General features: G+C 36.7%; 1 protein-coding gene across 1 annotated transcript in view; it reads left to right on the top strand.

Annotated features, from left to right (window-relative positions):
• Positions 1-24,722, top strand: part of DYNC2H1 (dynein cytoplasmic 2 heavy chain 1) — a 364,114-nt gene that overhangs the window by 21,435 nt on the left and 317,957 nt on the right. Inside the window, exons 12-19 of the mRNA XM_029208148.1 lie at positions 573-768; positions 11,424-11,519; positions 15,623-15,775; positions 16,593-16,691; positions 17,746-17,885; positions 17,962-18,190; positions 19,073-19,200; positions 21,798-21,913. Of these exons, the coding sequence (XP_029063981.1) occupies positions 573-768; positions 11,424-11,519; positions 15,623-15,775; positions 16,593-16,691; positions 17,746-17,885; positions 17,962-18,190; positions 19,073-19,200; positions 21,798-21,913 (1,157 nt within the window). The remainder of the gene's footprint in view (positions 1-572; positions 769-11,423; positions 11,520-15,622; positions 15,776-16,592; positions 16,692-17,745; positions 17,886-17,961; positions 18,191-19,072; positions 19,201-21,797; positions 21,914-24,722) is intronic.

The raw sequence follows: 24,722 nt of genomic DNA, 5'->3' as shown, positions 1-24,722 counted from the left end.
GCTTTTAATTTCCCACAGCATTTTCACAGTCCATGGAGACTTGAGTGCCCCAATGTAAAATTTGCTATTGTGGCTTTTAGAAGAAACACAAAGAAAAGACAGTCTTTACATAGTGAAAGGAAGAGTAGAAGAATGAAACATTTGAGTATCTCTACTCCTAGTATTTTGATGTTATTTATTATTGATCCTTTAATGGGAGTATTAAAGAACCAAGTAGGCTGACTAAAAATCTAAGATACCTTTTAGAAAATGAATAAAAGCCTTTTCTCTTTATGATGGATTTGATGTCTATTTTGAGTCTTAGCTGAAGGTTAAGAGATTGATTTTTCTGACTTCAAAAGCTGCTTGGTTGAAATATCGATATGATGGTATATTTTGGATATTGTAGTTTGTTATCAAGATCTGAATTGTGAAATACTGTGTGAAAAAAATATAACTTAAAAACTATAATTAAAATCTTATTTTTACTTTGAGTTAATAGTTTTTACAACTTTTCTGTAAGTATAAAATTATGTTTTTCGTCAAAAGAGTGAGAACATGAAATTTAAAAAGTTATTTATTTCGTATTGTAGTATTGAGGCTAATAGTCACATTATGGAGTTGGATCCTAATGATGGATCATTAAAAGTGCATTATTCAGATCGGTTGGTGATTCTTCAGAGAGAAGTTCGTCAGCTTTCTGCACTTGGCTTTGTTATTCCTGCAAAAATACAGCAAGTTGCAAACATTGCACAGAAATTCTGCAAGCAAGCAATTATTCTGAAACAAGTAAGAAATGATATTTTTGAAAACATGGCTATTCTGAGTTCATTACATTAGAGTATTTTAAGGGCTTTGCTTTCTGCTTTTGATTTTGTTAGGCTAATAGAATAGCACAATTAAGTCTTGTGAAGTTACGGTTTGCTAAATGACTGCATTACAAAATTTACTTTGTAATCCCCTATATGGGACTTTTATTAATTTGAGGGATTACTGTTACTGCTTTTCATTCTAAAGTCATTTAGAAAAATAGAATATTATTTTCTCTTTTATTCTTCTTTTATGTTACTAGATCTTAAAGGGCTTTCTAATTAAGGGCCTCTGTCTGCCTTCTAGGGGCATATTCTTAGAAAATTACTGAGCTGATGGACTGGTCTTTGTGGTCATTTCCTTGGTCTACCTGAAGCACACTGCCGTCAAATCATTTACCTGTTTAAAACCATTTTCTTTTTACATCTTTATTAGAGTATAATTGCTTTACAATGGTGTGTTAGTTTCTGCTTTATAACAAAATGAATCAGTTATATGTATGTTCCCATATCTCTTCCCTCTTGCGTCTCCCTCCCTCCCACCCTCCCTATCCCACCCCTCTAGGTGGTCACAAAGCACCAAGCTGATCTGCCTGTGCTATGCGGCTGCTTCCCACTAGCTACCTATTTTACGTTTGGTAGTGTATATATGTCCATGCCACTCTCGCATTTTGTCACAGCTTACCCTTCCCTCTCCCCATATCCTCAAGTCCATTCTCTAGTAGGTCTGTGTCTTTATTCCTGTCTTACCCCTAGATTCTTCATGACATTTTTTTTCCTTAAATTCCATATATACGTGTTAGCATACGGTATTTGTTTTTCTCTTTCTGACTTACTTCACTCTGTATGACAGACTTTAGGTCCATCCACCTCTTTACAAATAGCTCAATTTCGTTTCTTTTTATGGCTGAGTAATATTCCATTGTATATGTGTGCCACATCTTCTTTATCCATTCATCCGATGATGGACACTTAAGTTGTTTCCACCTCCAGGCTATTGTAAATAGAGCTACAGTGAACATTTTGGTACATGACTCTTTTTGAATTATGGTTTTCTCAGGGTATATGCCCAGTAGTGGGATTGCTGGGTCATATGGTAGTTCTATTTGTAGTTTTTTAAGGAACCTCCATACTGTTCTCCATAGTGGCTGTACCAATTCACATTCCTACCAGCAGTGCAAGAGTGTTCCCTTTTCTCCACACCCTCTCCAGCATTTATTCTTTCTAGATTTTTTGATGATGGCCATTCTGACTGGTGTGAGATGATATCTCATTGTAGTTTTGATTTGCATTTCTCTGATGATGAATAATGTTGAGCATTCTTTCATGTGTCTGTTGGCAGTCTGTATATCTTCTTTGGAGAAATGTCTATTTAGGTCTTCAGCCCATTTTTGAATTGGCTTGTTTGTTTTTTTGTTATTGAGCTGTATGAGCTGCTTGTAAATTTTGGAGATTAATCCTTTGTCAGTTGCTTAATTTGCAAATATTTTCTCCATTCTGAGGGTTGTCTTTTGGTCTTGTTTATGGTTTCCTTTGCTGTGGAAAAGCTTTGAAGTTTCATTCGGTCCCATTTGTTTATTTTTGTTTTTCTTTCCATTTCTCTAGGAGATGGGTCCAACAGGATCTTGCTGTGATTTATGTCATAGAGTGTTCTGCCTATGTTTTCCTCTAAGAGTTTGATAGTGTCTGGCCTTACATTTAGGTCTTTAATCCATTTTGAGCTTATTTTTGTGTATGGTGTTAGGGAGTGATCTAATCTCATACTTTTACATGTACCGGTCCAGTTTTCCCAGCACCACTTATTCAAGAGGCTGTCCTTTCTCCACTGTACATTCCTGCCTCCTTTATCAAAGGTAAGGTGACCGTATGTGTGTGGGTTTATCTCTGTGCTTTCTATCCTGTTCCATTGATCTATCTTTCTGTTTCTGTGCCAGTACCATACTGTCTTGATTACTGTAGCTTTGTAGTATAGTCTGATGTCAGGGAGCCTGATTCCTCCAGCCCCGTGTTTCGTTCTCAAGATTGCTTTGGCTATTTGGGGTCTTTTGTGTTTCCATACAAATTGTGAAATTTTTTGTTCTAGTTCTGTGAAAAATACCATTGGTAATTTGATAGGGATTACATTGAATCTGTAGATTGCTTTGGGTAGTAGAGTCATTTTCACAATGTTGATTCTTCCAATCCAAGAACATGGTATATCTCTCCATCTATTTGTATCATCTTTAATATCTTTCATCAGTGTCTTAAAATTTTCTGCAAACAGGTCTTTTGTCTCCGTAGGTAGGTTTATTCCTAGATATTTTATTCTTTTTGTTGCAGTGGTAAATGGGAGTGTTTTCTTGATTTCACTTTCAGATTTTTCATCATTAGTGTATAGGAATGCCAGAGATTTCTGTGCATTAATTTTGTATCCTGCTACTTTACCAAATTCATTGATTAGCTCTAGTACTCTTCTGGTAGCATATTTAGGATTCTCTATGTATAGTATCATGTCATCTGCAAACAGTGACAACTTTACTTCTTATTTTCCAATTTGGATTCCTTTTATTTCCTTTTCTTCTCTGATTGCTGTGGCTAAAACTTCCAAAACTATGTTCAATAAGAGTGGTCAGAGTGGGCAACCTTGTCTTGTTCCTGATCTTAGTGGAAATGCTTTCAGTTTTTCAGCATTGAGGATGATGTTGACTGTGGGCTTGTCATATATGGCCTTTATTATGTTGAGGAATGTTCCCTCTATGCCTACTTTCTGCAGTGTTTTTATCATAAATGGGTGTTGAATTTTGTTGAAAGCTTTCTGTGCATCTATTGAGATGAACATATGGTTTTTCTCCTTCAATTTGTTAATATGGTGTATCACGTTGATTGATTTGTGAATATTGAAGAATCCTTACATTCCTGGAATAAACCCCACTTGGTCATGGTGTATGATCCTTTTAATGTGCTGTTGGATTCTGTTTGCTAGTATTTTGTTGAGGATTTTTGCATCTATGCTCATCAGTGATATTGACCTGTAAATTTCTCTCTTTGTGACATCCTTGTCTGGTTTTTGTATCAGGGTGATGGTGGCCTCGTAGAATGAGTTTGGGAGTGTTCCTCTCTCTGCTATATTTTGGAAGAGTTTGAGAAGGATAGGTGTTAGCTCTTCTCTAAATGTTTGATAGAATTCGCCTGTGAAGCCATCTGGTCCTAGGCTTTTGTTTGTTGGAAGATTTTTAATCACAGTTTCAATTTCAGTGCTTGTGATTGGTCTGTTCATATTTTCTATTTCTTCCTGATTCAGTCTTGGCAGGTTGTGCATTTCTAAGAATTTGTCCATTTCTTCCAGGTTGTCCACTTTATTGGCATAGAGTTGCTTGTAGTAATCTCTCATGATCTTTTGTATTTCTGCAGTGTCAGTTGTTACTTCTCCTTTTTCATTTCTAATTCTATTGATTTGAGTATTCTCCCTGTTTTTCTTGATGCGTCTGGCTGATGGTTTATCTGTTTTGTTTATCTTCTCAAAGAACCAGCTTTTAGTTTTATTGATCTTTGCTATTGTTTCCTTCATTTCTTTTTCATTTATTACTGATCTGATCTTTATGATTTCTTTCCTTCTTGCTAATGGTTTATCTATTTTATCTTCTCAAAGAACCAGCTTTTAGTTTTATTGATCTTTGCTATTGTTTCCTTCATTTCTTTTTCATTTATTTCTGATCTGATCTTTATGATTTCTTTCCTTCTGCGAACTTTGGGGTTTTTTTTGTTCTTCTTTCTCTAATTGCTTTAGGTGCAAGGTTAGGTTATTTATTCGAGATGTTTCCTGTTTCTTAAGGTAGGATTGTATTGCTATAAACTTCCCTTTTAGAACTGCTTTTGCTGTATCACATAGGTTTTGGGTTGTCGTGTCTCCATTGTTATTTGTTTCTAGGTATCTTTTTATTTCCTCTTTGATTTCTTCAGTGATCACTTCATTATTAAGTAGTGTATTGTTTAGCCTCCATGTGTTTGTATTTTTTACAGATCTTTTCCTGTAATTAATATCTGGTGTCATAGCGTTGTGGTCGGAAACGATAGTTGATACAATTTCAGTTTTCTTAAATTTACCAAGGCTTGAGTTGTGTCCCATGATATGGTCTATCCTGGAGAATGTCCCATGAGCACTTGAGAAAAATGTGTATTCTGTTGTTTTTGGATGGAATGTCCTATAAATATCAATTAAGTCCATCTTGTTTAATGTATCATTTAAAGCTTTTGTTTCCTTATTTATTTTCATTTTGGATGATCTGTCCATTGGTGAAAGTGGGGTGTTAAAGTCCCCTACTATGAATGTGTTACTGTCGATTTCCCCTTTTATGGCTGTTACTATTTGCCTTATGTATTGAGGTGCTCCTATGTTGGGTGCATAAATATTTACAATTGTTATATCTTCTTCTTGGATCGATCCCTTGATCATTATGTAGTGTCCTTCTTTGTCTCTTCTAATAGTCTTTATTTTCAAGTCTATTTTGTGTGATATGAGAATTACTACTCCAGCTTTCTTTTGGTTTCCATTTGCATGGAATATGTTTTTCCATCCCCTTATTTTCAGTCTGTATGTGTCTCTAGGTCTGAAGTGGGTCTCTTGTAGACAGCATATATATGGGTCTTGTTTTTGTATCCATTCAGCCAATCTTTTGGTGGGAGCATTTAGTCCATTTACATTTAAGGTAATTATCGATATGTATGTTCCTATTCCCATTTTCTAAATTGTTTTGGGTTCGTTATTGTAGGTCTTTTCCTTCTCTTGTGTTTCTTGCCTAGAGAAGTTCCTTTAGCATTTGTTGTAAAGCTGGTTTGGTGGTGCTGAACTCTCTCAGCTTTTGCTTGTCTGTAAGGTTTTAATGTCTCCATCAAATCTGAATGAGATCCTTGCTGGGTAGAGTAATCTTGGTTGCAGGTTTTTCTCCTTCATCACTTTAAATATGTCCTGCCAGTCCCTTCTGGCTTGCAGAGTTTCTGCTGAAAGATCAGCTGTTAGCCTTATGGGGATTCCCTTGTGTGTTATTTGTTGTTTTTCCCTTGCTGCTTTTAATATGTTTTCTTTGTATTTAATTTTTGACAGTTTGATCAATATGTGTCTTGGTGTGTTTCTCCTTGGATTTACCCTGTATGGGACTCTCTGTGCTTCCTGGAGTTGATTAACTATTTTCTTTCCCATATTAGGGAAGTTTTCAACTATAATCTCTTCAAATATTTTCTCAGTCCCTTTCTTTTTCTCTTCTTCTTCTGGAACCCCTGTAATTCGAATGTTGGTGCGTTTAATGTTGTCCCAGAAGTCTCTGAGACTGTCCTCAGTTCTTTTCATTCTTTTTTCTTTATTCTGCTCTGCAGTAGTTATTTCCACTATTTTATCTTCCAGGTCACTTATCCGTTCTTCTGCATCAGTTATTCTGCTATTGATCCCATCTAGAGTATTTTTAATTTCATTTATTGTGTTCATCGTTGCTTGTTTCATCTTTAGTTCTTCTAGGTCCTTGTTAAATGTTTCTTGCATTTTGTCTATTCTGTTTCCAAGATTTTGGATCATCTTTACTATCATTATTCTGAATTATTTTTTCAGGTAGACTGCCTATTTCCTCCTCATTTTTTAGGTCTCGTGCGTTTTTATCTTGCTCCTTCATCTGCTGTGTGTTTTTCTGTCTTCTCATTTTGCTTATCTTACTGTGTTTGGGGTCTCCTTTTTGCAGCCTGCAGGTTTGTAGTTCCCGTTGTTTTTGGTGTCTGTCCCCAGTGGCTAAGGTTGGTTCACAGTGGGTTGTGTAGTCTTCCTGGTGGAGGGGACTAGTGCCTGTGTTCTGGTGGATGAGGCTGGATCTTGTCTTTCTGGTGGGAAAGTCCACGTCTGTTGGTGTGTTTTGGGGTGTCTGTGGACTTCTTATGATTTTAGGCAGCCTCTCTGCTAATGGGTGTGGTTGTGTTCCTGTCTTGCTAGTTGTTTGGCATAGGGTGTCCAGCACTGTAGCTTGCTGGTTGTTGAGTGAAGCTGGGTGCTGGTGTTGAGATGGAGATCTCTGGGAGATTTTCGCCATTTGATATTATGTGGAGCTGGGACGTCTCTTGTGGACCAGTGTCCTGAAGTTGGCTCTCCCACCTCAGAGGAATAGCACTGACTCCTGGCTGCAGCACCAAGAGCCTTTCATCCACATGGCTCAGAATAAAAGGGAGAAAAAGTAGAAAGAAAGAAAGAATGAAAGAAAGGAAAGAAAGAACGAAAGAAAGAAAGAAAGAAAGGGAGGGAGGGAGGAAGGAAGGTGGGAGGGAAGGAAGGAACGAAAGAAATAAAGAAGATAAAATAAAATAAAGTTATTAAAATAAAAAATAATTATTAAGAAAAAAAAATTTTTTAAAGAAAAAAAAAAAAACGGACGGATAGGACCCTAGGATAAATGGTGGAAGCAAAGCTATACAGACAAAATCTCACACAGAAGCATACACGTACACACAAAAAGAGGAAAAGGGGAAAAAATAAATCTTGCTTTCAAAGTCCACCTCCTCAATTTGGGATGATTCGTTTCTATTCATGTATTACAGAGATGCAGGGTACATCAAGTTGATTGTGGAGCTTTAATCCGCTGCTTCTGAGGCTGCTGGGAGAGATTTCCCTTTCTCTTCTTTGTTCTCCAGCTCCCGGAGCTCAGCTTTGGATTTGGCCCCGCCTCTGTGTGTAGGTCGCCGGAGGGCGTCTGTTGTTAGCTCAGACAGGACAGGGTTAAAGGAGCAGCTGCTCCGGGGACTCTGGCTCACTCAGGCCGGTGGGAGGGAGGGGTACGGAGTCCGGGGACAGCCTGTGGCGGCAGAGGCTGGCGTAACGTTGCACCAGCCTGCGGCGCGCTGTGTGTTCTCCCAGGGAAGTTGTTCCTGGATCCTGGGACCCTGGCAGTGGCGGGCTGCACAGTCTCCCCGGAAGGGGGGTGTGGATAGTGACCTGTTCTCTGGGGTCCGCGCTTTTAGCCGCGGCTCGCGCCCGTCTCTGGAGCTCCTTTAAGTAGCGCTCTTAATTCTCTCTCCTCGCGCACCGGGAAACAAAGAGGGAAGAAAAAGCCTCTTGCCTCTTTGGCAGGTCCAGACTTTTCCCCGGACTCCCTTCCAGCTAGCCGTGGTGCACTAACCCCCTGCAGGCTGTGTTCACACCACCAACGCCAGTCCTCTCCCTGCCTCTGACCGAAGCCCAAGCCTCAGCTCCCAGCCCCGCCCGCCCCGGCGGGTGAGCACACAAGCCTCTCGGGCTGGTGAGTGCCGGTCGGCAGCGATCCTTTGTGCGGGAATCTCCCCGCTTTGTCTGCCGCACCCCTGTTGCTGTGCTCTCCTCCGCGGCCTCGAAGCTCCCCCCTCCGCCTCCCGCAGTCTCCGCCCGCGAAGGGGCTTCTTAGTGTGTGGAAACCTTTCCTACTTCACAGCTCCCTCCCACTGGTGCAGGTCCCGTTCCTATCCTTTTGTCTCTGTTTATTCTTTTTTCTTTTGCCCTACCCAGGTACATGGGGACTTTCTTGCCTTTTGGGAGGTCTGAGGTCTTCTGCCAGCGTTCAGTAGGTGTTCTGTAGGAGTTGTTCCACGTGTAGATGTATTTCTGGTGTATATGCTGGATCTTTCTGGAGAGTCCAGGGCAGGCACAAGGCAGTCTGGTGGCTTGAACAGTATTGGAGTGAGTCAGAACCAACTATTATTACCTCATTGTCTCTCTCCTTAGCATGTATACAAGACCCTTCTTAATCATACCCTAGCTGACCTTACTGATTGTGGTCTTCACTCCCCATACCTTCCCTCTCATGCTGCACCCTGTGCTTTAGTAATATGAAACTTGGCTCCTCTCTGAACTTGTCATTATGCACTGATACCTCTTCCCTCTGATTGAAGAACTCCAAGTTATCCTTTAATTCCCAACTCACTTTAATTGTGGCGTCTTCTTTTAATTGATTGTTCCTTATTTTGTGTGCAGTGTGAAAATCACTCTTAGAACACTTTTATGTAGTATTGGAGTTTTATATTTTTTCTCTCATTTGATTAATAGATCTCAGAGGGCAGGAACAGTATCTTGTGAGTATTTGGTTTCTCATTCTTTCATCCAATAAAGATTCTTTGAGCACTTGTACTGCCAGGCACAGTGTAGTGAGGATATAAAAATGAATATATTACTGACACACTCTGGTACAGGGTTTCTCAGCCTTGGTACTTTTGGACCACTTCTTTTTTGTGGGGGATGTCCTGTGCATTGTAGGATGTTTAGCAGCATCCCTGGCCAGTAGCACGTACCTAGTCCTGACAATCAAAAATATCTCCAAATATTGCCAAATGTCCTCTTGGGTGCAAATCAGTCATGGTTGAGAACCACTGGTCTAGTGGGAGAAAGCAAACTAAACATTGAGTTCTCATTAAATATCAGGGCTTCTGGTAGATACTGTATTTATGTTATTTCAAGTACCCCCACCCCCATTTTTCATTGATCTAATTGGGGATCAGATTTGTAACATAGTTTTCCCAGTACTACACAGCTAGTAAGTTATGAAGTTAGGATTTAATACCAAGCCTCCCTGACTCCAAAGCCCATATTTATTCCATTACAATTCATATAGTGATGACAGATAGTCAACAAGTAGATATAGTGTTTAATGAATACTATATTATAGATAGATGTTCAGAAAGTCCTGTGAAAGCATAGAGGTGGGAATTTTCAATTATTTTCCTGGGTAGGGTAGAGATAGTACCAGATAAATCTTTACAGAGGAATGATGTTTAATGTGAGTTTGAAAGAGCATACATATGTTTTCTCAAGAGCACAAGGTAGTGTGAGTGATCATTTCAGATAGAGGGACTATATATTCCAAAGCAGAGAGGCTTGCTGACTTCTCTATCCTAAGCATTTAGTCTAACAAAATAAAAGCTCAAAAGATGCTTGAATGATCATATAGTATTTGTATTTACCCCTGGAAGAGCAACTGGGAGAATGTATTGTGTATACCTTTACTTATGAGCACACATTTAGTTAGAGTGGGGGCTATGAAGTAGGATGTTGGATAGAAAACAGTATGGCCACATTGCTATAATTTTATGTATTATTTTGTTTCTAGTTTTCCTGATTGGGCTTTTTCTGGGACTGCTGTTGTGGTACAGAACAAATAGAGTGGTTATTCCCCACGAAATAAAGTATATTTTTATGCATACTAGTGGAAAGAAGTGACTTGCTATAAAATTAGTTAAGAAACATTTTTAAGCACCTGCTCTGTGCCAAGAATTTTTGACATGCTAGGGATATAAAAATTAAGACAGTCTTCTTAAGGTCCTTAATTAAACTCACTCCACGGTGTCCACTTGATCTTCTTCCCTGAACCTGTCCTTTTTCCCTGACAGAGTTGGCAGTGTCCTCTTTTGTCCACCATGGTACCTTGTACATATCTCTATTTTTTGATTCATTGATTAATTCAATGAATGACGTTTACTGAGTGACACTATTACGGGACATAGATAGCAAATGCATGAATAATACAGTGTTAGGTAGTAATAAGCACATATTTGAAGAAAAAGAAAACAGTAATAGAACTGTGAAAAATACTGCTATTTTATACAGAATGGCCAGGGGAGGCCTTAATGAAAATGTAATATTTGAGAAGAGACATGGCATAAAATGAGCGAAAGAACCATGCAGATATCTGGAGGAAGACTGTTGCAGGCAGAGGGAATGAATGACTTTCAGAGTTTCTTAGGGAAGACTCTAGAGTTAGGTAAACAGCAAGGAGGCCAATTTTACTGCAGTGCAATTAGGGAGGGGTTTGTGCAGGGCTAAAGGCCAGTTTATGTATAATGTGTCAAGGTAAGGATTTTAGATTTGGATTTCATTCTTAAGTGTGTTGGGAAACCATTGGAAGGTTTCAGGTAAGAATTTTAGGATTTTACATTTTATTATCAAATATTTTGGGGAGTCATTTGAAAGTTTTGAATAGGCTAAAGGTATGATACTATTTATGTTTAAGGAAGGACTATTCTGGCTACTCTGAATGCTTTGAATAGACCATAGGGCCACAGTTGGAAACAGACCAGTTCTGATACTGTTGCACTGGTCTTGCCAGGAGTTGAGGGTGCTTGAATTGGGGTGGGATTGATGGAGGTGGGTGAAGTGGTTGAATTCAATATATGTTTTGAAGGCACAGTCAATAGACTTCTACTCGTGTGGGATGTGAGAGAAGCGTTAAGGACAACTCAAAAGTTTGTTTTGGTCTGAGAAATGGGTAAATCATTGTGTTATATACTGACGAAGGAACAGGTTCTTAGAGTTGCAAGAATAAGTTCACTTTTTTAGCACTTTAACATGCTTTACTGGTTTCCTCTGTGTTTCCTATGAGGCTGTGAACTTCTTGATTCCAGGGACTAGGTTTTATAGTCTTTGTTTAATCACCCACCAGAACATGACTTGGCAGATTATAGGAACTCAGCACATACTTACACTTGCTGCTTTTGTATGTTAATACATGCGTAAGTGCTCTATTGGAGATAAAAAACTAATTTTTTGCTAAATTTTATAATTGAGAAGAGTTAATATTTCCATTCAAATAATTAAAAATGAAAAATTTAAAATTAAGTTGCTATTTATTATTAATTATTCCTAATTGGAATTTTACTTTGTAGGTGGCACATTTTTACAATTCTATCGATCAACAAATGATTCAAAGTCAGAGACCAATGATGTTACAATCTGCCTTAGCGTTTGAACAGATAATTAAGGTAAATGGACTTTTTATGCTATTATAATTAGATTTTACATGTGAAGTGTTTCTTATTTCTTAGTTTTTTCGTATACCCTTCAGCTTAACACAGCCATTGATCTAAGGCTTTATTTTGCTCCACAGTGACTTCCTTCAGTCTTAACAAGTAACATTTTTGACAACTGTAGATTTAAACAGTTATAATGTTTCACATATTTTGGTGCTGATTTTGGTCAATTGAATTTATATATATATATATATATATTTATATATATATGTAGTACAGTAAGTCCCCTACATATGAACCTTCAAGTTGCGAACTTTGAGAGATGTGAATGTGCGTTCCATCAGCATCAGGCATGAGTGAAACTACAGCTTGCCTTCCGGCTCCTGTTGCTGACGATCCTTCAGCTCTACCATCTCTCACCCCTTCTGCCTCCTCCAGTCAGTAACTCTTCTTGCCTGATCACTCGATGCCAGCCCCTTTATGCCAGCTGTTGTACTGTACTAGTGTACTTTTCAAGGTACTGTACTGCTAAGATTAAAAACGTTTTTTTAATTTTTTGTGTCTGCTTTTTATGTATTATTTGTGTGAAAGGTATTATAAGCCTATTACAGTACAGTACAATATAGCCGATTGTGTTAGTTGGGTACCTAGGCTAACTTTTTTGGATTTGCAAACAAATTGGACTTAGAATGTGCTCTCGGAATGGAACTCGTTTGTATGTAGGGGACTTACTGTATACAAACTTGTATGCTATTATATTTACTTATTCACTGAAGTGTGAGGTCCTTATATACAAGACTCTTTAGTGCTTTTCCATCGTCTCCTGATTTTATAATTTAAGTTTTATTTGCTCTTTATCTATGCTTATTTAAATATCCACACATATGAAATTAGGAAAACCCACACTAGTTTTTAAACTGTTAGTATGTGACTGCTCACTTTTTGAAATAAACATTTTTAGTCTTCAGAGACATGAAATATTTTAAAAGATAAGTAGAAGAGGGATATACCCATTAATTCTTCTTTTATTTAAAGTGGATAGCTAGTTGTGTCATGGTTCTCAAGACCACCCCCAGGTTCTGTGATTTACTAGGAGGACTCATAGGCCTCAGGGTATAGTTGTACTCACAGATGATTTACTTATGATTTATTACAGTGAGAGGAGGCAAAGCAAAGTCAGCAAAGGAAAAGGTACATGGGGTGAAGTCCTGGGGAAACCAGGTGCAAGCTTTCAAGAGTCCTTTCCCAATGTAATCACCCAGGGCATGCTTAATTTCTCCAGCAAGAAGTAGCACATGTGAAATATTGCTTTACTAGGAAAGATCATTGCCCAGGCTTTTATTGGGAACTGGTCATGTAGGTATCTTCTGCCTTAATATGTACCAAAATTCCAGATTCCCAGAAGACAATCAAGTGTTCAGCATAAACCATATTGTTTAGGTACAGTGAGCCACTCTTAAAAATTAGAGTGGTGGGAACTCTTCCAAAATCCAAGTTCTCAGATGCCAGCTAAGGGCCAATCTTTTAAGCAGACCGTTTAAGGGATAGCAGTCAGACCTGCTAAGTTAACTTTTTAATGCACACTAGTTCTCAGGCTTAAAATTTACTAGAAGTTATATAATTCATATTATAGATGTTATTAAATTTTTTTTCTTATTGCCAAAGCTCAATATGAGTTATGATGGAAAGTTTCAAAAATATAGGTAAACAGAAAGAACAAATGTTTTATGATTGTACTACTAAGAGTTGGCCATTCTTAATAGTGTATATGTCATTTTAAACTTTTTTTTCTGTGCATATTTACAAGTGTACTTTTTGAAAATGTGTTAATACTTTATTATTTTTAAACTTTTTCACCTAATAGATAATGTTTTAAATCAGAGTGTTCAGAGCCCTTTCTTCTCTAATAAATGTATTCAAAATTACATCTGTTGATATTTCTAAAGAGGAAGCTTATTTTGAGAAATTGGGTTGCGAGAAGTAAATAATTATATTTAGCCTATGTTAAATGAGACATAGTAGGGGACAAAAACTAAGATAGGAGGAGAAGGAACACTAAAGTTCTTAGTACTCCCCTGGCCACTCTATATTGGAGAGCAGGAACTCTTTATTTATTTTTATACACTAGTAATACAACAGTAAGTAGTGTGTAGTAATTATTCAGTAAATATTTTTTGAACTGATTCACAGAGTATTTTATTGAATTTATTATAATTGTTTAGTTTCATTCATTCATCAGCTGTTTATAGAGGGTCACAATATGCCAGAGACTTGCTATGCCTTAATATATACCAGTTCAAGTGAAGTATAGAAACCTCACTTGTAGTTAGGTCTCTTTATCCTCTTCATTTTTATATATTTGTCTTAAATATTTAGTAACCTTTACATACATGAAACACTGCATCAGATGGGGTTTGCTTCAATCATCAAATATGATTTAAGAAACTCATGAGAAGGATAGTTTATTTTTTATTTACGTTTTCCACATCCCAATGTTCTTTTTTCCTTTCTAAAGTTCCACGCTTTTTTAAAAAAATCATTTCCTTCTTATTGAGAAAACTTCCTTTAGCCATACTTTTAAGAGTAGGTTTGCTAGTGACAGATTCTCTTAGTTTTTGTTTAAGAATGTTTTTATTTTCCCTCATTCCTGAAGGATATTTTCACCAGATATATAATTCATGGTTGACAGTTGTTGTCTATTTTCTTTTTTTTTTTAGAGAAATTGTTTCTAAGTTACTTTATTTTTTTAATGTTTCATTTATTTTATTTTATTTATTTATTTTTGGCTGCATTGGGTTTTCCTTGCTGCACATGGGCTTTCTTCTAGTTGCGGCGAGTGGGGGCTGCTCTTTGTTGCAGTGCGTGAGCTTCTCATTGCGGTGGCTTCTCTTGTTGTGGAGCATGGGCTCTAGGCTCATGGGCTTCAGTAGTTGTAGCTCATGGGCTCTAGAGTGCAGGGTCAGTAGTTGTGGTGCATGGGCTTAGTTGCTCCATGGCATGTGGGATCTTCCCGGACCAGGGCTCGAACACGGGTCCCCTGCATTGGCAGGTGGATTCTTAACCACTGTGCCTCCAGGGAAGCCCAACAGTTGTTTTCTTTTAGCACTTTAAAATGTTGTTCCACTTCCTCCTGGCCCTCATGGTTTCAGCTGAGAAATCCACTGCCATTCAAATTTGCATTCCTTTCTAAGTGATGCGTTGTTTCTTTCTGAAACAGTGAGGTACAGCTTGAGGGCAGGGTGAGTGTATATGTTAAAATTTCTGCTGGGCTCTGCAGATACCATCCTGACAAAAATGGAACACTGACTTGCACTGCTTCCTTTTCAGATGAGTGGAGTTGAAGTTTAGTGACCCCTTTTCCCCTACTGACACCTTCCCATGAAAGTGGGACTCCAATTGGCAGTGTCTTGTTGCCTCCAAGTAGAGTGTAAGCCTAGCTCCCTTCTAAGCTCTGTTGACATGATTGGGAGGATGTGGAGGGCTGATTCACACTGCTCTGTTGCAGCGTAATGGGGGTAGAGGCTCAGCTCTCTGTTAAGCCCCACTGACATAAGCAGGGGATGGAAGATCAGCTCACTTCCTGGTCCCAATGAAACTGAAGAAGGGGGTGGGTTTCTGTTGGTGTTAAGTTGGAGTAGGGTGCGTATTGCTAAAAAGGTTTTCTGTCATTAGGCCACTGTTTTTCTGGTCCTGTGGACAGAGGGAACAGGCTTCTTCTGGAGGTTTTTTGTCTGTCTCTGGGGGTGGTTCCAGGTTGGAGCTTCTCCAGCATACTGTCTGGGATATAAGGGAGACATTAAGGAAACACAGGTGTGTTGTTCCTCAATTCCCAAGGTTTCTAGGCTGTCCACCTTCTTATTTCTATCTTTTAGTATTCCTATGCTTGTTTGTTGTGTTATGTCCAGGGTATTTTAGTTGTAAGAGGGAGAACTTGGAAGGAATGGGGCTACTCAGTTCTGGGCAGAATGCCTTATCATTTATAAAATGGAAAAAACTATTGTGTGCTCTTTTATTGCACATCAGTGTTAGGGATAATTGGACTAATGATGTAGAATATTGAATCTTTTCAAAAAAAGAAATGTGTTAAATACTAAATGTCATTTGTTGTACCTTAGAATTCAAAAGCAGGAAGTGGGGGAAAGTCACAGATTACTTGGAATAATCCTAAAGAATTAGAAGGCTACATCCAAAAACTCCAAAATGCTGCTGAACGACTTGCCACTGAAAATAGAAGACTGAGAAAATGGCACATTACATTTTGTGAAAAGGTATATTTTATTTATAAAATTTAATAAGCTATGAATAGTATTATTTAAAAAGTAATTAGGTTATAATTTTAAATAACTTCCTATTTGGAAATAATTTGACACTTAAAGTTGCAAAAATAGTTTAAAGAGTTCACACTTGCCCTTCACCCAGCTTTCCCTATTGTCATCAACTTATGTAACCATAGTACATTTATCAAAACTAGGAAATAAACTGTTTTGAATTTTATAACTTTTTCTACTGATGTCCTTTTTCCTTTCGAGTGTCCAGTCCAGGATCCCACCTTGCATTTAAATGTTGAGGCTCTGTCGTCTCCTACTCCTCAGTCTTACCTTGTTTTTCATGACCTTGATACTTTTGATGAGAGTACTGGTCAGTTATTTTGTAATGTTTCTTTTTTTTTTTTGCGGTACGTGGGCCTCTCACTGTTGTGGCCTCTCCCGTTGTGGAGCACAGGCTCTGGAAGCGCAGGCTCAGCGGCCATGGCTCACTGGCCCAGCCGCTCCGCGGCATGTGGGATCTTCCCGGACCGGGGCACGAACCCGCGTCCCCTGCATCGGCAGGTGGACTCTCAACCACTGCGCCACCAGGGAAGCCCCTGCAATGTCTCTTAATTTGGTTTTATATGATGCTTTCTCATTTTAGATTGAGATTATACAATTTTGGTAGGAATACCACAGAAGTGATATTTTGCCTTTCTCAGTACATTGATTACGTATTGATATGTCTTATTATAGGTTGAGTTAACCTTTATCACTTGGGTAAGGTGGTACCTGTCAAGATTTTCTACTGAAATTATTATGTTCTAATTTTTAATAGGTGGTAGTTCTTATGAACATTGATTTGCTTCGGCAGCAACAGCGGTGGAAAGATGGATTACAAGAATTAAGAACTGGCTTAGCAAGTGTAGAAGCACAGGTAAAGTGTGTTTTACTTTGTGTCTACACTTTGTAATATGACCTTTTCAGAATGTGAATATATGAATTGATGAAAAGTTCATAAAGGTTATCTGTAAATTTTTACTAATGAATTCCTCATAAATTTAGAATTTGACTGAATTATATATAAAGACCATAAATTAGCAATGCATTTACGTTTAAAAATATGTTTCTGTTTGTCTTACGGAATTCCAGATCCCTCAATTTAGACTTTGTAAATAGTTTCTCTGACATGGTGCTAAAATATCTATCATTTGTTAGTTTTCTTTTAGGTGATTGTTACGTCTGTTGTGACAAAGTTAAGTTTAGGCAGAAGGCTAATGACTGAAATAACTCTGTTTCAGAATTTTTTCTTTTTTTTGGGTAAAATGTCAGTTCCACATGCATTTTGATATGAGATGATCTGTACAAAAGTAGTTTGCACAGAGTCTACCTAGTAGGTGATAAAGGGATCTTAGTGGAATATGAGGTAAGTATCTTAAACATTTACATATATTTTTCAGCTCTTAGAACTTCAAGAAAAAAATAAAAATGAAAGTATTAGAATTGATATGTTTATGGTTATATGGAAGCAAAAAAGTATGTAAACTATACTGTGCATTCTTTTGTTTTAAATGTATCATGTTTTTAAATGTGCAATGGATTATTTAGGGAGTGAAGGGAATAGAAGAGTTATATTTGATGGGAATTTTTGAAAAAGGACTAAGAAATTTACAAAATAAACTATTGTTCCTGTTATTGTTGTTGTTTTAATAGGATCATAAAATAAAGTCCATATGTAAAATGCATTTACTATTAACTTTATTTTTAAAATTTTTCTGATCTTTTTGTGTACTATTTATAAGCACGAAGATTAGAGATTTTCATGTTTGACTTTATATATACAAGTAGCAATTAAGGAATTACATGTTTTAAGATATTTAAGATGAGGGTTTTTTTGCTTATAATTTTACCAAATGTGATATGAAAGCATTAAATGAAAACCCATTCTACCACCTAATTATTAAATAAAAAATGTGAATATAACATATTAGGGATTCCAAGCAAGTGACATGCATGCGTGGAAACAGCACTGGAATCATCAACTGTACAAAGCTCTGGAACATCAGTATCAGATGGGCTTAGAAGCACTTAATGAGAATCTGCCAGAAATAAATATAGACTTAACATACAAGTAAGATTTTTTAAACTAATTTTCAATCTATACTTTTCCAATAATTTATATGTTAAAGTTATTTATTTGCTTTCAGACAAGGACGATTACAATTCAAGCCTCCTTTTGAAGAAATTCGGGCTAAATATTATAGAGAAATGAAGAGATTCATCGGCATTCCTAATCAGTTTAAGGGAGTGGGTGAGGCAGGAGATGAATCTATTTTTTCTATTATGATTGATAGAAATGCAAGTGGATTTCTGACTATTTTCAGCAAAGCAGAAGATCTATTTAGGAGATTGTCAGCTGTTTTACATCAACATAAGGTATGGAACATGTAATTTTCTGTCCTATTGTAATATTCATCTGATTGATTGAATTAGTATTAAATGTACAAATCAACAAATTATCTTGTGTGGCATAAAGTAAAAATATGCAAGCCAGAGAGCCAAAGTTTAGAATTCATATACAATCTAGGTTTATGCTATAGATGAGAAAAATGTTACCCTAAATTTTTTTTCTCTATTTTTGAAGATTGAGAAGCTAGTTTCTCTTTCTTTTCTTTTTTTGAATGTTGTATCAACTTGGAATTTGACGTGACTCTGTTGTGTCATTTTTAATTCCTTTCAGGAAAATATATCCTTTTCTTTATTCTTTGGATTGAGAGCAATCCATGGAGGGAAGCCCTCAATGTTAATGAAATTGAGATGATTTAATTTCTTACTTTTGTTAAGGTGCATCATACTAACTCTCCAGAGATAAACCCCTATTGCATTTATTGCTCGTTTGATTGATCCTGAGGCATATGACTGAGAATTCATCAAGTTTCTTAACTGCCGCTGCAGTGCTTCTTCTGCATTTTATTTTTCTGGAATTAATTGAATCTGGATACTTTCGGATTTGTTGCCTGTAGTAGCTCTTGGCTTTGCAGAAGTGATTCTGTCTTTGACACATCAAACTTGAGAATCTAAAGAAAAGTTTTTTGCAGTCTCTTCAAAAAAGTTTTATGATCAGTATATTTTTATGTATTGTTTTTTTTCCCTGTTCATTCTTTAGGCTATGTGATAATGATTACATTTATATACTTAAACTGAAATTTATTTGAAACCTCACATTTGCCCCTTTTTATTGTTTTTAATAGTTGGACTCTAATCTTTTAAATGGTAACTTATTCTATTTTTTTAATAATATGTTTTCCATTTATACAGGAATGGATTATAATTGGGCAAGTTGATATGGAAGCTCTAGTGGAAAAGCATCTTTCTACAGTACATGATTGGGAGAAAAATTTTAAAGCACTGAAAATAAAAGGGAAAGAAGTAGAACGACTTCCAAGGTATGATACAGAAGTTAAAGTAGTACTTATGTATCATAGCAGTTCTTGCCATGGGATAGTATGGGTACTCTTCACTTAGTGGTACTGAAGTCCAGTCATCGGTCTTACCTCCTCTAGAGCTCAGCTATGACACTTGAGAATCATCTGAGTAGAGAATTGCTGAGACTAAGAAAACCTTTTCTAGAGGTTCGGCTGGCTGAGACCTAGTTGGATAGGACAGATTGGGGGAAGAGGCTTCTCTCCAGATCTGGTGTGAGGATCTAATATTTGATGTGCACGGGCACAGTCTAAGAATGGTAAGAATCTACTACTGAGAGCATACTGGAGGACATTTGACTCCAATTTTGTAAGGCTCTGCCCCCTTTCAAAATGCCCTGGGAGGCACACAAGATAGTGCTGCATCTGGGTATTGCCCTAAATGTGGAAGAGACCTTCTGAGGGGCATTTCATAACCCAGAATATCCCCCTCACTCTCTGAAATTCCGATCACTGAAACCATTCTATGTAATAAGCCCTGGGAAGGAAGGAAGGGCCTTGTTTAATTGTGTATATATTACCTATAAAGTATAATATCACTTTTATTAATCCATTTGTTCATTCTTTCAATAACTATTTGGTGCTCATTTACAATATGCAAAACCTTGTCCTGTGGGAGTAGAAAGATGAAGACAGAGTTCCAGAGATGAATTTGCTTGCTCTCTTGTAGTGCAATAAGACAAGTATGTTTGATGATTAAGTCAAGTACACGCAGGCGTTGAGAGAGTGGTCTCTGGAGGTAGATGGCTCTTACTAGCTGCGTGAGTTTGACAGTCATTTCAACCCTGTGAACCTCCATTTCCTCAGCTTTAAAGCAATTACAACTATATTATTTATTTCAGTGTTTTGCCGATTAAATGAGTAATTTGCATGTAAATTAATGGTAGAGGTTAAGTTCTCAATAAATGCTAGTTGTTATTAATTGTTATTAATACTAGATAGAATAATCTATATTCCATATTAGAGACTGGACTAAAGGCTATGGAGATTTACAGGATGACGGCATCCCATCCATTTGTGGCAAAATCAGGGAAAGCTTCATTAAGATAGAAATAGTTGAACTAGGATTTTGATGGGTAGAAATGAGAATTGGAGGCTAAAGCAGAGTCTCTCAGGAGAGGGATTTATATACTGAAAACAGAAGTTGGTTAATTGAGAATTTGATTAGGGTTAATGTTTTATTAGGGACTAGAGGAGATATTTCTGGAAAGGGGTAGATAAAGTACAGATTTGGGAGAGTCTTACATTCTAAAACAGGGAATTTGGATGTTATTCATGTTAGAATGATTAGTTGTTGAAGGTTTCTAAACAGAAGCGTGTTAGTACCAAAGCTATACATTAGGAATGTTAATCTGGAAATAATGAGTTGTATGGTGGAATCAAGATCCTGGAGGAAGAGAGGTTCGTCTGTCTTCATCCAGAAACCCAGTAATAATTAATTGAATCAAGTTGTTGGTATTCAAAATGTGGAGGAGGAAATATTATGAGGTATTAAGGGGTCTTACTTTTGAAGGAAGATGAGGGATGAGGAATAGAGAAGAGACATTTGTTTTATAATTTTTTTAAAATATAAAAAGGCATAATGACAATTGCTGTTAATATTTGATGTTTTGGACATATTAGTACATCTGCTTACAAAATTTGGATCATACTGTATCCAGCTATTTATTTAACACTAATCATTAGTATTTCACCATGTCATTATCTGGTCCTCAAAAATATGACTTTAAATTGTATAGATATATAATAATTTATTTAGCCACTCTGGTATTTAGTTTACTTCTATTTTTTCACTATTATAATTAATACTTTGAAGAAGATACCTGTATGTAAATCTTGGAGTCTGCCCTGAAAATCTCCTTAGGATAAGTTCTAAAAGTGAAGTTACTAAGATAAAAGAATATACCTATTTTAAAATTACTTGATATAGGTAAATTGCCCTTGCAGAAGTTGTATTGTTTTATACTCTGACCAACAGTTCTGAGAGTTCTCTATTTGCCCACATGATTGAAGATATGAATTAACAATTCATTGCATTCTTGTGAATTAGATAGGTAGAAAATGGTATATTTTATTGCTTTAGTGTCTTCATAATCTATATTCACTTTCTATGTTTGTTTTATTTTCCCTATCATTATTGCTTGTACTTTGACTACAGGATAATAATTTATTTTATAAATCTTTAAATAAGTATGTTACATACTGTGACAAGTAAAGCATGTAAAAATTTAAATATATTCATGTTGATACTTTAGTAAATTCATAATGTGCTGCTTTTTTTTAAACTGATACATTGGATTATTAAAAGCTGTAGAATTATAACAAAATCATTGTTTAATGAAAAACTTCATATTAGTATGTGTTAGTATGTGTTAGTATTAGTATGTGTTAGTATTAGTATGTGTTCATTTTTGCTAAATGAAATTTAAATGTGCTTAAAGATCACAATAATATGTTTGGGTGATATTGTAAAATGTATTATACAAACTCATATTATAATGAGACTCTTTTCTTGTAATTAGTCTTTTTCATGTCAGAATATGTCCTTTGGCATTTTTCAGTACTGTCAAGGTAGATTGTTTAAATATTAATTGTAACCCTGTGAAGACTGTGATTGATGATCTCATCCAGAAGTTATTTGACGTGCTTGTTCTTTCTTTGAAGAAGTCCATTCAGGGTAAAGACACTTTCACATTTTTATAGTTATGAAATATGAATCTCAATGATGATTAAAATAAAAGATAATCTAGAAAGTAATATGAAATAAAATATGCTTAAAGTAGTTTGAATAAAGTAGGAAACTCCATATTCAACTCCTGAGAGGTCTAAAAATTGAAGGCATTTTTTATTATTTGCAGTATGAGCTAGTATCAGTTTGTTGCATATGCTACTGAGAAAGGAGGTAATTCTGGTATAATGTATTTATCCTTATCTCTTCAAATGACTACAGGCATAACTTGGAGATATTGTGGGTTTAGTTCCAGACCACCGCAATAAAGAATATTGTGATAAAGAGAGTCGTGGGAATCTTTTGGTCTCCCAGTGCATATATAAGTTATGTTTACATATACTGTAGTCTGTTAAGGTTGCAGTAAGCATTATGTCTGAATAAACAATTTACATACCTTGGTTAAAAAATGCTTTATTGCTAAAAAATGCTAACCATCACCTGAGCCTTCAGTGAGTCATAATCTTTTTGCTGGTGGAGGGTCTTGCCTTGACGTTGATGGCTGCTGACTGATCAGGGAGGTGGTTGCTGAAGGGTGGGGTGGCCGTGGCAGTTTCTTAAAATAAGACAACTCTGAAGTGTGCTGCATCGATTGACTCTTCCTTTCTCTGTAGCGTGCAATGCTGTTTGATAGCATTTTACCCACAGTAATACTTCTTTCAAAATTGGAGTCAGCCTCCTCAAACCCTGCTGCTGCTTCATTAACTAAGTTCATTCAATATTCTAAATCCTTTGTTGTCATTTCAACAATCTTCACAGCATCTTCACCAGGACTAGATTCTCAAAATTACAAGTAACCACTTTCTTTGCTTATCCATAAGAAGCAATGCCTCATTTGTGAAAGTTTTATCATGAGATTGCAGGAATTCATTCACATCTTTAAGCTACACCTCTAATTCTAGTTCTCTTGCTATTTTTATCTTATCTTTAGTTACTTCCTCCACTGAAGTCTTGAATCCCTCAAAGTCATCCATGAGGGTTGGAATCAACTTCTTCCAAACTCCTGTTAACATTTATATTTTGACCTCTTTCCATGAATCACAAATGCTCTTAATTGCATCTGGAATGGTGAATCCCTTCCAGAAGATTTTCAATTTATTTTGCCCAGATGCATCAGAGAAATCACTCTCAGTTGCAGCTATAGCCTTATAAAATGTATTTCTTAAATAATAAGACTTGAATGTTGAAATTACTTATTGATCTATGGGCGGCAGAATGGATGTTGTGTTAGCAGGCATGAAAACAACATGTATCTTGTACATCTCCATCAGAGCACTTGGGTGACCAGGTGCATTGTCAATGAGCAGTTGTATTTTGAATCTTTTTTTCTGAGCAGTAGCTCTCAGCAGTGAGCTTAAAATATTCAGTAAACCATATTGTAAACAGATGTGCTGTCATCAAGCTTTGTTGTTCCATTTCTGGAGCACAGGCAGAATAGATTCAACATAATTCTTAAAGGTGCTGTGATTTTTTTGAATGGCAGATGAGCATTGGCATCAACTTAAGTTACCAGCTGCATTAGCCTCTAACAAGAGAGTCAGCCTATCTTTTGAATCTTTGAATCCAGGCATTGACTTCTCTCTAGCTGTGAAAGTCCTCGATGGTATCTTCTTCTAATAGAAGGCTTCTTCATCTCCATTGAAAATCTGTTGTTTAGTGGAGCGGCTTTCATTAACTATCTTAGCTAGATCATCTGGATAACTTGCTGCAGTTTGTGTATCAGCACATGCTGCTTCATCTTATACTTTTTATGTTGTGGAGATGGCTTCTTTCTTTAAATCTCATGAACCAACCTCTGTTAGCTTCAAACTTTTCTTCTGCAGCTTCCTCACCTCTCTCAGTCTTTACAGAATTGAAGAGAGTTGGGGCCTTGCTCTGGATTATGCTGTGGCTTAAGGGGCTGTTGTAGCTGGTTTGATCTTCTATCCAGATCACTAAAACTTTCTCCATATAAACAGTAATCCTGTTTCGCTTTCTTATCATTTGTGTTCACTGGAGTACAGCATATTAATTTCCCTTAAGAACTTTTCCTTGGCTAACTGTTTGGTGCAAGAGGCCTAGTTTTTGGCCTATCTCATCATTAGACATGCCTTCCTCACTAAGCTTAATCATTTCTAGCTTTTGGTTTAAAGTGAGAGATGTGTCACTCTTTCTTTCACTTGAATACTCAGGGGCCATTGTAGCCTTATTAATTGGCCCAATTTCAATATTTTTGTGTCTCAGGGAATAGAGAGGTGAAACAGCCAGAATATATACAACATTTGTCAGTTAAGTTCACTGTTTTACGTGGGTGTGGTTCATGGTGCCCCAAAACAATTACAACAGTAACATCAAAGATCACTGATCACAGATCACCATAACAAATGTAAATGGAAAAGTTTGAAATATTGGGGGAATTACCAAGACGTGACACAGAGACATGAAGCAAGTAAATGCTGTTGGAAAAATGCCACTGATAAACTTGCTCCATGCAGAGTTGCCACAAACCTTCAATATGTAAAAAATGCAATATCTGCAAAGCACAATAAAGTGAAGCACAATAAAATGAGGTATGCCTGTACTATTTTCCAAAATATCAGTGTTTCTTTTTTCCTTTAAGCTGTGGTGTTTTAGCATATTATTTAAAAGACTGAAAAAGTTACCAATTTTGAGTAAAATTTACTGAGTGAGTACATTTTAAATTTCTTCTCAAAAATTTTAAGTGTCATGTAAAACAATTACAGTTTCATGAGAAGAAATTTCTTTGCTTATTCTACAT

The sequence above is a fragment of the Monodon monoceros genome, unplaced genomic scaffold (genome assembly GCF_005190385.1).
Source record: "Monodon monoceros isolate NGI ecotype Baffin Bay Population unplaced genomic scaffold, NGI_Narwhal_1 Super_Scaffold_7, whole genome shotgun sequence".
Lineage (NCBI taxonomy): Eukaryota > Metazoa > Chordata > Mammalia > Artiodactyla > Monodontidae > Monodon > Monodon monoceros.
This window is presented reverse-complemented; position numbering and strand designations above follow the sequence as displayed.